Raw genomic sequence first — 16787 nt, 5'->3', positions numbered from 1 at the left:
AAAAAAAAAAAAAAAAAAAAAGACTTAAAAGATATATAAAATCTGAGTCTAAGAGACTTCCCTTGTGGTGCACTGGATAAGATTCCACACTCCCAATGCAGGGGGCCCAGGTCTGATCCCTGGTCAGGGAACTAGATCCCATATGCATGCTGCAACTAAGAGTTAGCATGCCACAACTAAGGAGCCCTGGAGCCGCAACTAACACCCAGTGCAACCTAAAAAAAAAATAATAGTAATAAAGCATGACTGGAGTTTTTTTTTTTTTTTGGCTGCGTTGGGTCTTCATTGCTGCGTGGGGGCTTTCTCTATTTGCAGCGAGCGGAGGCTACTCTTCGTTGCAGTGCATGGGCTTCTCACTGAGGTGGCTTCTCTTGTTGCGGAGCACGGGCTTTAGGTGTGCGGGCTTCAGTAGTTGTGGCTCACGGACTCTAGAGCACAGGCTCAGTAGTTGTGGTGAATGCGTTTAGGTACTCCGCAGCATGTGGGATCATCCTGGACCAGGTATCGAACCCACGTCCCCTGCACTGGCAGGTGGATTCTCAACCACTGTGCCATCAGGGAAGTCCTGGAGTTATTATTAAAAAAAAAAAATCTGAGTCTAAGATGACAAAACCTGATTATAAAATTAAAGGTGATGTAGTAGTTAAGAAAATGACTTTTTTTGTGTGTGTGTGTGGTACGCGGGCCTCTCGCTGTGTGGCCTCTCCCGTTGCGGAGCACATGCTCCGGACGCGCAAAAAAAAAATAATAGTAATAAAGCATGGCTGGAGTTTTTTTTTTTTTTTGGCTGCGTTGGGTCTTCATTGCTGCGTGGGGGCTTTCTCTATTTGCAGCGAGCGGAGGCTACTCTTCGTTGCAGTGCATGGGCTTCTCACTGAGGTGGCTTCTCTTGTTGCGGAGCACGGGCTTTAGGTGTGCGGGCTTCAGTAGTTGTGGCTCACGGACTCTAGAGCACAGGCTCAGTAGTTGTGGTGAATGCGTTTAGGTACTCCGCAGCATGTGGGATCATCCTGGACCAGGTATCGAACCCACGTCCCCTGCACTGGCAGGTGGATTCTCAACCACTGTGCCATCAGGGAAGTCCTGGAGTTATTATTAAAAAAAAAAAATCTGAGTCTAAGATGACAAAACCTGATTATAAAATTAAAGGTGATGTAGTAGTTAAGAAAATGACTTTTTTTGTGTGTGTGTGTGGTACGCGGGCCTCTCGCTGTGTGGCCTCTCCCGTTGCGGAGCACATGCTCCGGACGCGCAGGCTCCGTGGCCATGGCTCACAGGCCCAGCCGCTCCGCGGCATGTGGGATCTTCCCGGACCAGGGCACGAACCCGTGTCCCCTGCATCGGCAGGCAGACTCTCAACCACTGCACCACCAGGGAAGCCCAAGAACAATGACTTTTTGAATCAAAAAGATTTGAATAGAAGTTTTAAAAATAGTTACGTTTTAATCTTCTGTAACCCATTATGCAAACCAAAATAAGCTGATGAGAAAACTTCCTTTCTCCTCATCTATACTGAATAAAAAGCATCTAATTTAAAAAAATATTTTCACAGAAAATTTCTTTCTTTAAAAATGACATTCCCTTAGTAAGTTTAAGCAAGAATGGTAATCACCATCCTCAGTGAAGAGAATGATCAATCAAGTAGTCAAGGACTTCCTGTAGTTACAGCCCACCAACACCAAATACAATCTCCAGTCATACAGAATGCTTCTTTCTCTGGGTACTGGAATATTTTAAGTCCAGATCTGGAGGCATTATAAGTTTCTACAATATTACCCAGGATGTCAAAGACATACCAAGAGTTCAAAAAAGGTATCAATGGGCAACATACCAGCACTGTAGCACACTCCCTTGTACTTTACAATGTTGTCATGTTGCAAGGATTTAAGGATTTCAATTTCCCTTTCAAAGTCTCTGAGGTGCTCTTCAGTACTGTGCTGGAGCTTCTTCACAGCCACCACCTCTCCAGTGTTGTCTTGTAGAGGGTCATACCGGCACATCTCCACACTCCCAAAATTACCCTAAATAATACATCACATTAAGATAGAAATCTCAAGTTTTCTAGAAAAAGTACTAATAAGTTCTGAGTATACAGGCAATTTTCAGCAGCTAGAAGATGTATCTTGAAACTCACATTAAACAACTTTCAGAACAAGAAAAGGAGATAATATTTCAATAGGTGAGTAGTAAACTTAAATATTTAATTTCTTCAAAAGGAATTACAGGCTGAAATATAAAAACTTCAAAAAAGCATTTAAACAAATCATTAACATTAATTTTTAAGATAAGCCAAGGGACATGCCAGGGAATTCCTAAATTTCTATCACCAACTTGCAGCAAGAACTTTTCTTCTTCACAATATAGCCTTTGATGTCACTGTCAGTGAGCTATATGGAATAAGGGTATGTTACAGACTGAATGTCCATGCCCATCCCCCCAAATTCATATGATAAAGCCCTAACCCTGAATGTGAGTGTATTTGGAGATAAGCCCTGTGAAGAGGTGATAAACATTAAATAAGGTCATAAAGGTGAATCCTTCATCCAATAGGGCTGGTGCCTTTATAAGAGGAGGAAGAGACACCAGTTCTCTCTGCCATATAAGGACACAGTGAGAAGGTGGTCATGTGCAAGCCAAGAAAAGAGCCCTCATCAGAAACTGAACCCTACCGGAACCTTGATCTTAGACTTTTCAGCCTCTAGAATTATGAGAAATAAATGTCTGCTGTTTAAGCCAAGGTCAGCCTGTGTGGTTGGCAGCTTCTGTGATTATCTCCCAATGTTCTCTATATTCTGACATTCAAGCTCTTTTAAAATCCCCTCCCCTTGAGTGTAGGCTGGATTTATTAACTCATTTTTAATGAACAGAATATGGCAGGAGTGATAAGATGCCACTCCTGAGATTAGGATATAAAAACACAATGGCTTCGATCTTGGGTATTTGCTCTCAGCTCCCATGTTGTGAGGCAGCCTGTGGAGAGGCCCGTGTAAGTGAGCTTGGAAGCAGATATTCTGAGGCCTTGTCAATAGCCATGTGGTAAGCTTGGAAGTAAGCCTTCCCCTAGTCAAGCCTTCAGAGGAGACTGCAAGACCTGGCTTGACACCTTGATTACAGTCTAGTGAGAGACCTTGAGCTATAACCACCCAGCTAAGTTACTCCCAGATTCCTGACTCGCCTAACCTGTGTGATAATAAATGCTTTTTTGTTTTCAGCTGTTACGTTTTAGGGTGATCTGTTGCATAGCAATAGATAACTAATACACCCAAATACATACTTTTTTTTTTTTGTCATTGCTACATACTTTGAAACATTCCCGAGACTATTTTACAAACCAGGAATGACAGCAAAGTATTAATATAACTAAGCCAATAAATAATATAACACCCAATGTTTAGCTCAGGTAAAGCTGGATCAGAACATTTAGTTTAGATTCGATACCTAAGTGAGGCCTACATAATACATCCAAGCCAAAATCCAGTTCATAAAGCTACATGGTACAGAATCCTATACTAGCAAGCTTAGAGGAAGAGGGCTTTACCACTATGATTGGACCTGCTAAGAACTAAGGTTTTCTTGATCTTACTTAAAATATGTACGCTATGCATGACTGTGTGACCTTTCAGCAGGGAGAGACTGTCTGCTAGTAAACATGGTCCAGTCAACATCTAGACTCTGAACAAGTAGATTATTTCTCTCTGAGATGACTGAAAAAGGACATCGGTGGAAAGGCTTAATTAATTGTTCCTTTCTGTATCTCATAACCAAAGCGCCCTCTACCAAGGAAGAGTCTCATGGTCAAATTAATTGGGGAAAATACTGCCTAATTTATCCATCTCTTGAAAATGTTCAATGCACAGTACATGTTAAAGGTTCTGAGAAGTTCTTCAGTAAAGACAGCTGTTTATTTAACACAGCATTTCTTCAACATCTGACAACTAAGCCTTTTTTCTACAAACACTTTTTTTAAACTTTTTATTTTATACTGGAGTATAGTTGATTAACAATGTTTGTTAGTTTCAGGTGTAGAGTAAAGTGATTCAGTTATACATATACATGTATCTGTTCTTTTTCAAATTATTTTCCCATTTAGGTTGTTACATAATATTGGGCAGAGTTCCCTGTGGTATAGAGTAGATCCTTGTTGGTTATACAAACAGTCTTTAAAATTTTGTGGAAAGTGAACTTTAGAGAATCTCTTAAGCCTTTTTTTCCCTAAATAAAATGTTTTACGATTATATTTTAACTATTTAAAAATCTTCTGACATCTTACCTTGCCAAGTTGCTGTAGAAATTTCAAGTGTCTCTCTTCAAATTGTGTAGGGTCTCGGTCTTCAAAAGCACCAGAAAACCCTAGGGCACCTATTCTCATATTAGGTAACATGTCATTTTCTGTTAATAGTTCGTAATCTGGAGAAATAAAGAATATTTCTACCATAAGCTGGCAAATCCATTCTCTACGTTAAAATAATACATATTCAAGCTGACCAAAATAATCAGAATGAGTTAGAAATACTAAATACAAATCGATAAAGGGCAACTCTAATAGTTTTGATTATGTTAATGGAAGCCTTGAATTATAACCCATAATCTAACATGTTTTCAGTAAAGATTTTTGCAAAGGATAAATGAATACTTTCCAAAATAGGTAGTTTTAATAGTTATAAAGTAAGATTATATGCCGATTTTTGTGGTGAGAAGAGCAAATAGTATTGGAACAGGAAATACTTATAGGTCAGACACATGTATATTTAGCTATGTATTTTAAAGGAGGAGAGGACAAACAAAAACAAATCTACTTCATGTTTACAAAATTAATCAATTATAGAATATATGAGAACTAGTTAAAAAAACAAAGAATTGTTTTTAAAAAGTCAAGTAAGTCAAATAAACTTCTATAGTTTACTACTCATTAACTGGCAAACTAAAATGAGGTTATTAAAAGGGAAAAAGCCTTTTTTAAAAATGGAAATACTTCACAATCAGTGAGACCAGAAAATGTATAAAGTAGGAAAAGTCAAATGAACGTAAGAAATTAAGAGGGCTGAAAATATATCAGGGAACTTTCCAGAGGGGATTACAAAATTAGTAAGGATTTATTAAATATAACAAAGATACAAAAATAGCTGGAGACTCATTAAGATTGCTCCATCAATACATACCTGGAGTAAACAAACTATTAAGATCTCGTATGATGGCTCTGAAAGAAGGTCTAAAATCTGGGTCGTAATCCATACAATTATTAATAAGATTTGCTAATTCTGTCCACTTTGGTGCAGGAAGCTGGTGCCTATTTTCATAAAACTGTAGTTTCTATAATTAAAGAACCACATGTTGATAATAAATTATAAATGCCGTATCAACCTTTTTTACATAAAACGGGCTAAAGAATATTAAATCATGTGCAAAAAATATCAGGGATCACAAGGTAATTCCAACTTCACTGTTTACATGAACTTACTCTTTGAGAATCCAAAGCACTCAGGGGCTTATCTCCTCCACTGCAGATTTCCCACAAAGTGGTACCAAAACTCCATTTGTCTGTTGCCAGATTTAGATTTTTAGGATTTTCAATGCATTCAGGTGGTACCCATGGTATTCTCTCCTGCAGAACTTTCAAATGATAGGAACAAAGTAAAGAGTTCCCACAATTAAACAATTCTTATATATGTCAATAATTAATAATTTTTGCTGTATAATTAAGAGAGTACAGAGTCCTTTCTCCTTCACCATATGAATATATATTCTTTCTTCACATCCCATTCCAAAGGGTAAAGTCCCCCTGAGTATCAGATCTAACTAAGATCCTATAACATTTTCTGCCCTACAGTCTCTGTCTTCATATAAAGGCACCAAGTTTAAGTACTATTGGCTAAAACAGGAAACCATGCATCAGTGTACAAAAGTTGATAAATTTGGATTCTAAGTTTAGACATTCAATTAGAGAAATTAGCTAATGTAATGAAATACAATTACAACACTATTTGGATCAAAAAAATGCCTCTCAACTATCTGACTGAATTTTTTACTTTAATTAATTGTGTTAAGGAGAAGGTTATCAACACAAAAGTTTTAAGAAGTCATAATTAGCTGAATAATTAAACTAAATAAAAAATTCAAACTTGATAATATATCTTCTCAAATTTTTATTTAACGACTAAAGGGAAGAAAAATTGAGAAAAATTTACTTGTGGCTCAAAGAATGATATTTAAAAATTTCACAGTAAAACTGGATAAAATCCAATATTCCATATATAATTAGGGATTAACACTGTTTTAAAAAAAATCATCTTACAGTACATAGAAACATGCTTATAAGAAAGGAGAAACAGAGACTAGGATGTAACTATAACTTAATTTAGATTGCTAAAAATGGTAACTAACTTTTATTATTAATCAAGAACATGTCAATAAAATAGAATTTGAGAAAAATTAACAGCCTGATCTTTATGCCTCTTTCCAAGCAAAGCTTAATAAAGTTAAATTCGATCCCTGTAGAACTTACTGTCCTTTGGCAAAACTGTAATACTAATGCCAGGATCACTAAGTTTGATGAAAGGAGGATTTCCTGTCTTCCTGTCTTCTTCTCTGATAAGAAGAATATTTTTGGTGCACACATTCCCATGAATAAGGGTTTTTTCTTCCTATTAAAGTTAAATGCATATACATTCAAATATTAATCCACAAATAATTTGAGCACTTAATATGTCCAAGACCCCAATATGGATTTAAAAAGTAAAAATAAGAAAACAGTATTAATAAACATTAACTGGAGGCACACTTTGAGAAAATAAAAGGAAATTTTATGGCATCAACATGCTTTGTGTTTTACATTTTAAGTGAAACAATGCTCTATACCCACAAAGAAACAAATACTTAAAAAAATAATAATTATTTATTTATTTATTTATTTTTGGCTGCGTTGGGTCTTCGTTGATGCACGCAGGCTTTTCTCTAGTTGCGGCGAGCGGAGGCTACTCTTCATTGCAGTGAGTGGGCTTCTCATTGTGGTGGCTTCTCTTGTTGCAGAGCACAGGCTCTAGGCGCACAGGCTTCAGTAGCTGTGGCACGTGGGCTCAGTAGTTGTGGCTCGCGGGCTCTAGAGTGCAGGCTCAGTAGTTGTGTGGCATGGGCTTAGTTGTTCCGCAGGGCATGTGGGATCTTCCTGGACCAGGGATCGAACCCATGTTCCCTGCATTGGCAGGTGGGTTCTCAACCACTGCGCCACCAGGGAAGTCCCACGAATACTTTTTAAAACTACTTAATGCCAGTTCACTTTATTAAGCTGAGATTTTAAATAGTATATATTTGTAGGTGGTAGTTAACAGCAAGAAATACTGTTTCTGTTCAGTACGTGCATTCTTAAGGATCTGATCACTAGCTGGCCCTCTGGTATTCTGCTTCTCTGGCAAAACTGCTTTCTCAATGGACATAATGTCCAATTACCCACAAATACCATAACAAGGTATTTTCTGCAGGGATTTTTTGCTATTCATAGTTAGCACAACATTTTGTTGATAATTTTTCATTAAATTCTCTGAAGCCAAGATACACAAACTACAGACTGTCCATCAGCAGTTCTAAGAGATTGATGGGATGACAAAACTATTTCTTTCAAAATTGATTTCACATAAATATATGCCTTTCATCAACTAACACAGATTATTTTAAATGACTCAACATCCATTTACAGATTTATTTCTTGGTCCCAGGTCAAGATCCTTTCACATTGCTTCATAATCTAAAACAGTAAGTTGACAAAAGAATATACTAATTACTTACTAGAAAATGCATGGCCCATGCCAGCTGCTTAGCCACTTCAAGTTTCCATAATATATTTATAGAATTTTTATTCTTTTTCAGATATATATCTAGTGATCCAAATTTTACAAACTCCTGAACGAGAATATCTGCATTAAAATATAATGATAATAATAAGCCTCAAGTACAGTAGAGTAAAATATATATAATTTTAAACTTTTATAATTATATGTGATATTATAGGTAAAGAGATTAAACTACGTAAAATTCACTAAAGAAAAGTTAACAGCTATATAAAATGTATACTGGGGTTTTAGTTTATTCACAACAGAAAGGTAAAGTCTAAACAATTACATATAAACACAATATTATATATAATTGTACATTATGTATAATAATATGTAGATGTATGTAGATCGAATCCCAAATTGTGATTCTGCTTCATCTAATATTAAAATTAGTTTTCATATGATATACAACAACTTTTGGTGACAAAACTACCTTTGGACCTTGCTGGGTAACTAAAACAAATGTTATGAAAGTTTTTCTGCCTATAGTTAATTTGGAGAACAGTCAACATGTCAATAATAAAGAACTGACTGCAGGGAAATTTACATCAGGGCAAGTGTCAAAAAAAAGATCTAAGAGTTACAATGAGTAAGAGCTTAGTAAAACTTTTTTATGTGGCATGTAAGACCTACTATATTTCAGAGATACCACTGACTGTCATATGTCCCATTATTATGTGTCATAAAATTTTAAAAATTGCCAATTAAATTATGAAATGTCATCAATTATATCACACTTCCTAATTTCAGATATTTTTAATGTGAAAAAAATGTATCACAGAATCAATGAAATAAGTATAAAAGCAAATGTAAGATCTGGGATTATTTGCTCTAAAACATTGTTTTCAAACTTTGTAAAGAAGTATATTCTTTTTTTCCCCTAGATGAAAAATTATGGGAAACATCAATAAATAAAAAAGAGAAATACAGAACCACTTTAGTTGGCAGTGAGATGCAGAACTCTCCACTCTGCATTTAGATTTACTCCCATTTCATCAGTCCCCTGAGATACCTCTACAGAACAGATTTGGAAACCACTGCCTCTGAAAAGACTATCAATTTTCAAAAACATGAAAAAATGTTATATAAGTATGGATGCATATTTAATCTACATTACTAATGGAAAATGGGAAATTAATTACATAAGTAATTTCTGAATGTAAACTTTTGAGTTTTTATGAACAGTTTAAATTTAGCCATAAATTATATCTATATCAACATCCAATCATTTCAGTCAGTTCCATTACTATTCAATCTAATATTTATATGCTTTGTCTTAATAATTTCAAAGAGATCTGTACTGAAATGGCCAGTTATTACAATGTTATGTTGAACCAGCCATAATCTGTATTGCTATGGTTAACAGAAAAGGTTGTTTTTGTTTACTATAATACTGTACTGTCTGGCATTTTAACATAAGCCATATTAAACTGTTTACTGCATTTTAATTTCATTCATTGGTTTCCTTTTTAAGAAGATATAACTGAACAGTTCCACAGTGTTTTTGGTTTCAACAATATTTAATTCCTTGTTATAGTTTATATTGATATCTATTATCCTGAAATTGAATTTTCTATATAAATAAAAGTGGATGTTCTGAGAAAGGCATAACATTAACATAAGGAAGCCAGTCATTTTACTTACTCTCCTCTCCACAGACACATACTCCATAATTTAAAACCAGATGTTTGTGAGAAAGCTGGCTCATCATGCTTGCTGCTTCAAAGAAAGACTAAGGAAAAGAAAAATATACAAAAGATGCAAAAGAATTATTTTTTGTGTCTAAAAGCATTCATAGTTCAGAAAGATTCTCTCTGCCATAAAAGAAATGCACTTTCTCCTATTAGCAGGACTATAGATAAGGTTACAATGTGCTTTGGTCCCTTCAGATGGACTTACAACTGCCATCAACCTTGATGTTAGAGTTCATTCTCAGGAAAACCTTGAGTAAGCTTGGTTCAAGCAGACAGCAATGTGAAAGAGCAATAGTGGTTGGTACAGAGCAACATGAATGATGCAAGATTAACAGGCTTAGACCCATAGCACCTAGAATAGAGAACAGAGGTACGAACAGAGACAGACACCAAAGACAGTGATGTGGGACTTTAGTAAATGGATGGGAGCTTCAAGTAACACTCCCTAAAAAATTAAGAATGATCGCTGTGCAGATAAAATAGTGTAACAACTATGTGAGGAAACTGGCATGGTATTAACATCACTCTAACTCAACTAAACTTTGCCTTGAACTTCTGGGTATGGCTGTTGAAGATCACAATCATCAACACTGTGGTGTTCTGGATTAGAACAACTCTTTAGCTTCTATGTTTCACATTATCTTCTACTAACATCCTTTAAGACATTCTAAGTATCATAAATGTTTGTCACATCATGTTTGGTGATATCTTACTATACTAAGGACTTTGGCAACTGGCAGCTGGGTTTCTGCTGGCTAGCATCTTTGGATGATGCCCAGAGGTAACAACATTTCACCTAGAGTGTTCCTCACATACACTGCCTTTCAAACTTTTTTTAAGTAGGCGAAATTACAGAGGAAACCTGTGGAACCCATGAAGCTCTGGGGAGCCAAATTTAAAAGCCACCGCTTTAGTATATGCAAAGATGTAATAATACACATAACACAATGCTTAATATTTAGTTTGTAAATTAGTTATTATGAAAAAATTCCATATTTTTTTAGACCCACCAGAATACATCCTCAGAAAGGTCCGTGATATATATACTTATAAAAATAACAATTTTGAAAAGCTGCATACATGAATGTGTTGTGTACATATGAGAGCATATCTTTAAATATCATAAACTACATGACCTACAAAAGGAATATACAAACCTCTGAATAGTTTCTATGTGCTTTATCCAGAACTTTTAAAAGAACTTCTGTTTCATGCAGTTGACCATAGTCTCCTACTTCTCTTCTTACACCTTTAAAAATTTTGGTAAAAGTTCCTTGGCCAAGGCTTTCATGCTTTTAACAGAAAAAATGGAAAGAAAGAATGAATAAAGATGGAAAAAGAAGTGGGAATTAGGAAATATGTTCAATGACAAACAGTCTTAAAAAATCCACTAGTACTTCTTGCATATCCTTACAGAATAATTGTTGAAAGACTGCACTCTGAAGCAGGGCTGCCTGCAATCTATTATTATTAGTTTTGTAATGTTAGTCAGGTTACCTGGCAACTCTCCGCTTCTTGTTACTCACATAAGGATTCATATCTTTATAATTCTGGATAATTCTATCTATTGTCTCCTTAAGGAACTCAGACATCAGTTGGTTTTTCTCATTCTACTCTCCATGTCCCTTAAGTTCTGTTTCATAACTTCCATTTCTTTCTCCCTCTCTGCTGCCTATGAATAATTTTCAGATCAAACTTTCAATTCACTAGTTCTCGCTTCAACTGTGAGTAATCTGCTTTTTAATTTGTTCATTTTTTTAATGTCAATGAGTATATTTTTCATTTCTGTACTTTTCCCCCCCAAATCTTTTTGGGCTGTTTTGATGTCTTGGTTTTTCCCATGTTTTCAACTCCTTTTTTATTTTTAAACATATATGTGTGTGTGTGTGTGTGTATATATACACACACACACACACACACACATATATATGTATATTATAATCTCTATCTGAAAAGTCTGTTATATGAAGCTCTTGGAGTATAATTTGATATTTGTCGGTCTTCTGACTCTTGCTTAATCCAGGATTATTTCTCTGTATGTTTAAAAAATTTCAATTAAAAGCTCATGTTTGGAGTCATTTTAACTGGGAATCTTGGGTGGCCTAGGTTAAGAGTATATTCTTCCAAAAAGATTTTATATTTGCTCTGCCAACCACCACAGGGTGTTACTCGGGGAATACCACTTGTTATTTTAATTTAATTTATTGGCTTAGGGTTTCTCAAACCATGCAGGTGATATAAAGAAACCCAAACTCAAAAGTTTATAATTACAAATTCTCAGGACAGACTTTTTCATAACTAAGAGCTCAACTAAAACAGACAACACTCTTCTCTTTTTGCTAGTGGGTGAATTTTTCACAATCCATATATTTTTCACTGAGGATGTATTTACGTGAGGGTCCTGGTAATCCTGATCCCCCGAAATGTTCTGTGGCCAAACATCAGCTCTTATGTACTACTTTGTTTTCAGTACCTTCTTTGAACTTCCCTTACCTTCTTGAGAACTTGAGAATTAAGATACTTTTTTAGAGGAAGACTTTTAATTTTTAATTTATTAAAATTTTTTTTAATTCCTGAAAAGAGAATACAATTCCATTCTTAAAACAATTAACTTAAGTTCGGTATCACATTTTCACAAGAAATAAAAATATGTGAACTGCTATAAAATTTTTATAACATAGGTTATAATAAAAGAGTTCCAAATGTCATATGAATGTAATGTGGGGTAGAAAATGAAGAAAACAGTTGTTGTTTTAAAAAGACAAAAAGACAATAATCAGCATCTAATGACTTACAAATATCAAATCTTCATTTCTGATTTTGTGGAACACCATTTGGTTCACATTATTATGCCTCTGTAATGTTGGTGAGGTTGGTACATCAGAAATACCATTGGTTCTGAAGACTAGAAGGTTTGATTTATCTGTTTTAAAAAAAGGACAGAATGAATGAAAAAAAAAATATATATATATAAAATCAAAACACACTGAGGATATAAATTGCTCCAAAAGGATAAAATAAAATGTGTTCTATATACAAGAAATGCTTAACAGCCTCTTATTGTTCTTTTTTTTTTTTCATAGAAAATTATTTTAGGAGTTTATTCATTGAACTTTGATGTACTCTAACCAGTTATTTTATATATTCAAAATTATAATACCTTCCTTAACTAGTATAATTTTTCAGGAATTTTAATAATAATTTTAATATGCCTGTTACTTCAAAGGATTTCCAACCTTACTATTTTTATTTTAAAAGATAATTTAAAAGAAATTAAAATTATAAAAGAATCTGAAAGTTTTTACTTAGAATAACATATGAGAATTTGGTACTGAGGTCTTTCAGTTCAATAAATAAGTGACTTACTGATACCATGAAATTATTTTTTTTAAGTACATTTTAGAATTACAAAACTTTAAGTCACTTCTAGAAAACACAAACCAAACTGAACAATTCTATTAGATGCCTGTACAACATATCAGGAAAAAATTAATTTGTTTTTGGAGCGTCGTCTTTCCTATTTCTTTTGAAATCAACATGCTGAAAATATCTTCCACCATATACATCATCCATGGCCAATATTTAAAAAATAACTAGAAATCTATTTTACCTTTCAGCTTTGGGGGACAGCATTTAGTAAACTGGAAAATTATACTGTCTGAGCGAACAGTTTCCATCTGATAGCAATTCAAAAGATCTTTAAGATTACTGAAGTTCTTCTTAGTACCACTGAGGTTGTATTCTCCATTCTCATTTTTTGTAATCAAACAGTGCTTATATTCAATGACGTTTTCTCTCTATGTAAGTTTAATTATAAAGAGAGGGAAGGAAAAATCACAACGGACATAATAGTGATTACTGTGACAAAAATGATATCACAAAACAACCAAGAGAACATTTAGACATTTGAACCATGAATACCAGCATAAGGTGAGAGAGGTGTTTGGTTCCTCAAAAAGGCATCTAATTACAACTGCCTAGCCTACAGAAATGGCTTAAGAGTTATTTTATTGAAAGGCAAGGAAGAAAGCAATAATAACAAACAATAATAATACCATCCTTAACAGCTTTCCACCATTTACATAATAAAGTCTAAAACTATTTTAGCATACAAGGCCTTCCATAAGCTGGCTTCTGCCTCCATCCCCAACCTCAACTCCTGCCACTCTCAACATACAACCCATGCTCTAGATACATTAGATGACCTAAAATTTTTCAAGCAAATGCCATGCTGTTTCATGCCTTGATAACTGTACATGCTATCTCTCTACAGAATGTACATCCTTTCCTTTTGAGCAATGTACTTTTTATTCAATCCTTAAAACTCAGTTCAATTTCCACTTTTTCTGTGAAGTCCTCCCTAACTCTGACCCCATTCCATAAGCAAAGGTGACTACCTATTGTGCCTCTACTGTATTTGTCAATGATGTCTAATATGGCAATTTTAATATTTTTCAATGTTTGTCTTATGTGCTCTATTATGAACTTGCTCAACCATCTATTTTTTGAACTGCTTCTTATAAACATATTCAACCGACTTAGAACCATTTTTATAAAATTGACTCATTATCTCCAGTCAGTCTCAAGTGCTTCCTACTCCAAAGGACCTTTCTTAATAATTGTAATCCCTTCTCTTATTGTCAATATTTGCTTACACTGGATATACTGGGTAATAAACAATACTCGATTTAGTATTTTTTGGTATACTTTATTTTTGTTTTTCCAAAAGATAAATTTCTTGAAGCAGGGTTATAGCATAGACTCCCTGATATTTACCCCTAATATTATGCTGGGCAAATACAGTAAATATAAAAAATATATACATTTTGATATGATAATTGAATATAATAGACTGTCATATATGACAGTAAAGATACTCTGAAATTAGGATAGATTATCAGTATTTTACAACGTTAAAGTCATGGAACAACCTACTTTATGTATTGTATTTATGGACAATTACTCCATTTTACATATGCTAAATATAAGATGATTGCTTTTTATAAAAATTAAAATAGTAACACAATCCTTACATTCTCTAATTTTAAAAAGATAAATTTTGTAAGCAGCTACAAAGTTTCTCAAGATTTATACCATGAAACTGCCTTATAAGTGATAGTATCTTTTTAGATAATTTTGGATAGTAAACAATCTTAGCTGAGATCCAAAATGATCTGTATTAACAGTGAGATTTCCTTGCAGTTTTACATTTAAAACATACATTGTAGATCATTATTCTTAATATTGGAAAACCACTAGTTAAAAGTGCAATAATGTCTCTTTCTTTGTTATTACCCTATTTCACTCTAATCCTATAACCATTATCTGTAAAAGGAAATGTTTACTTCTGATTTATTTAGTTCTACATGTTTTGGTAAAGATATGCATTTTTGTGAAAAAACAGACTTCAAGAGACTCGATGAAAGTTGACACACTGGTAACACCCAAACATCAAAAAAACAAATTCCAAAAGATAGTAAGGTATTACAAATAATTTTTAATATAAATCCTAGAAATTATATCTTGTTTATGAAGAACAGCTGAGGTAAATTAAGTTTACTTAATTGCTAGTTATCATATCCAAAGCCATCATATCCAAAGCCATCATTCTGAGTATTAAAAAGGAAATATGGTAGATATTACAAAAGGGAAATTATAGGCACTAAATAAAGATGTTACCATTAATTAGTGTGACATACTAACCTCAACAGCAAAAGTCAGAAAATATTTATTAAAGTCCTTAGGACTGCATCGAAGTACATAGAGTCCAGTCTGATTACCGGCTTTCTTCAGTTTACTGATGGCAAAATCCATTCTAAAGGTAAACAAGTAATTTGAATGATAATGTAGCAAGAACCATGACATTATGACCAAAATGTCATCTAAAAGTCGAAAGTCAAATCTAAAACTCTCAGAATTTTTAGAAGTCTCCTCTACTTTATATTTTTATCAATTATCTTACAAGGAAAAATATTAAAGTACCAAGCTATTCTGCAATATATTCAAACCAATTCAAGGGGCAATTATATTGCTTTAAAAACAAAAGGTATTATAAGACATACAAAATCACAAAGAACAATTCATTCATATGAATCTTCTGCCTTCTGATTTCAAATTTAGTATTTTAAAAACCATAATCTCGGGCTTCCCTGGTGTCGCAGTGGTGCGCGTCCAGAGCCTGTGCTCCACAGTGGGAGAGGCCACAACAGTGAGAGGCCCGCGTACCACAAAAAAACCCCAAAAAAACGAAAAATACATAATCTCATAAAACTTCATTTAACTATACAAACAATATGTCATAAAACACTTATGTCTCTTCTACCACAGCAATTGCTAATATAAAAATTTGTGCATCTTTAATATTTAATATAATACCAAAGTCTAATAGAAGACCCATGGCAAGTAACAAAGACTACTAATTTTTAAAATTTGCTACATGTTTAACTGAAGCTGCACATCTTGAAAGAAATGTAATCTACATGAAAGCAAGAGTTATCTGTTTCACTTATCACTGTATTTCTCATACCTAAACAGTGCCTGGTACATATCAGGTACTCAGTAAATATTCTACAAATAAATGAAAGAATGGATGGATGGATAATGAATGAATGGATGGTAGTTTTTAAAATACTGAATATGTAAATTATAGAATGTTCAAATAGTACAACTTTTTCATATCAACCGTACTTCTTAAACAGACATTAAGTATAGGCCAAATCAGTCTTAAATATCAGTCAGGACATGATTTCTCAAATAGTTACAGACAGGTTAAGGTAAAAAACGTATGCTCAAAATCCCAGATTGTTTCTTCTGCTCAAGTCCTTCAGACCTGGTGCCAATCATAAAGCACATCCTGGCTGAAAGATAAGTAGGACTTGGGGTAAACAGATGTTGTGCATGATAGCTGGCTTTATCAGTGTTAAAGTAAAGGTTTACAACTGTGCGTATCAACACGGTAGCTAGTAGCCACATGAAGCTATTTACAGTTGACCCTTGAACAACGTGGGTTGGAACTGCGAGGGTCCACTTATTCGCAGATATTTTTCAATAGTAAATACTACAGTACTGCACAGTCTGTGGTTGTTTGAATCCAAGGATGCAGAGGAACCACTGATACAGAGGATGGACTATAAATTATATGTGGATTAACACCTTGTGTTGTTTAAGGGTCAACTGTAAATGTAAAGTTATTAAAATTAAATTAAATTAAAAATTCAGTTCCTTAGTTGCACAAGCCACATTTTAAATACTAAATAGCCACATGTGG

The 16787-nt window shown here is 34.2% G+C and overlaps 1 protein-coding gene across 1 annotated transcript in view; it reads right to left on the bottom strand.

The window, feature by feature from the left end:
- The window catches only part of JAK2 (Janus kinase 2), a 140996-nt gene that overhangs the window by 17568 nt on the left and 106641 nt on the right, over window positions 1-16787 (bottom strand). The window contains exons 10-20 of the mRNA XM_007452926.1: window positions 15224-15335; window positions 13131-13317; window positions 12316-12443; window positions 10678-10812; window positions 9471-9558; window positions 7780-7907; window positions 6503-6641; window positions 5459-5610; window positions 5160-5310; window positions 4271-4407; window positions 1832-2021 (exon numbers count right to left, since the gene is read on the bottom strand). Coding sequence (XP_007452988.1) covers window positions 1832-2021; window positions 4271-4407; window positions 5160-5310; window positions 5459-5610; window positions 6503-6641; window positions 7780-7907; window positions 9471-9558; window positions 10678-10812; window positions 12316-12443; window positions 13131-13317; window positions 15224-15335 — 1547 coding nt within the window. The remainder of the gene's footprint in view (window positions 1-1831; window positions 2022-4270; window positions 4408-5159; window positions 5311-5458; window positions 5611-6502; window positions 6642-7779; window positions 7908-9470; window positions 9559-10677; window positions 10813-12315; window positions 12444-13130; window positions 13318-15223; window positions 15336-16787) is intronic.

The sequence above is a fragment of the Lipotes vexillifer genome, unplaced genomic scaffold, assembly GCF_000442215.2.
Source record: "Lipotes vexillifer unplaced genomic scaffold, Lipotes_vexillifer_v1.1 scaffold1486, whole genome shotgun sequence".
Classification (NCBI taxonomy): Eukaryota; Metazoa; Chordata; class Mammalia; order Artiodactyla; family Lipotidae; genus Lipotes; species Lipotes vexillifer.
This window is presented reverse-complemented; position numbering and strand designations above follow the sequence as displayed.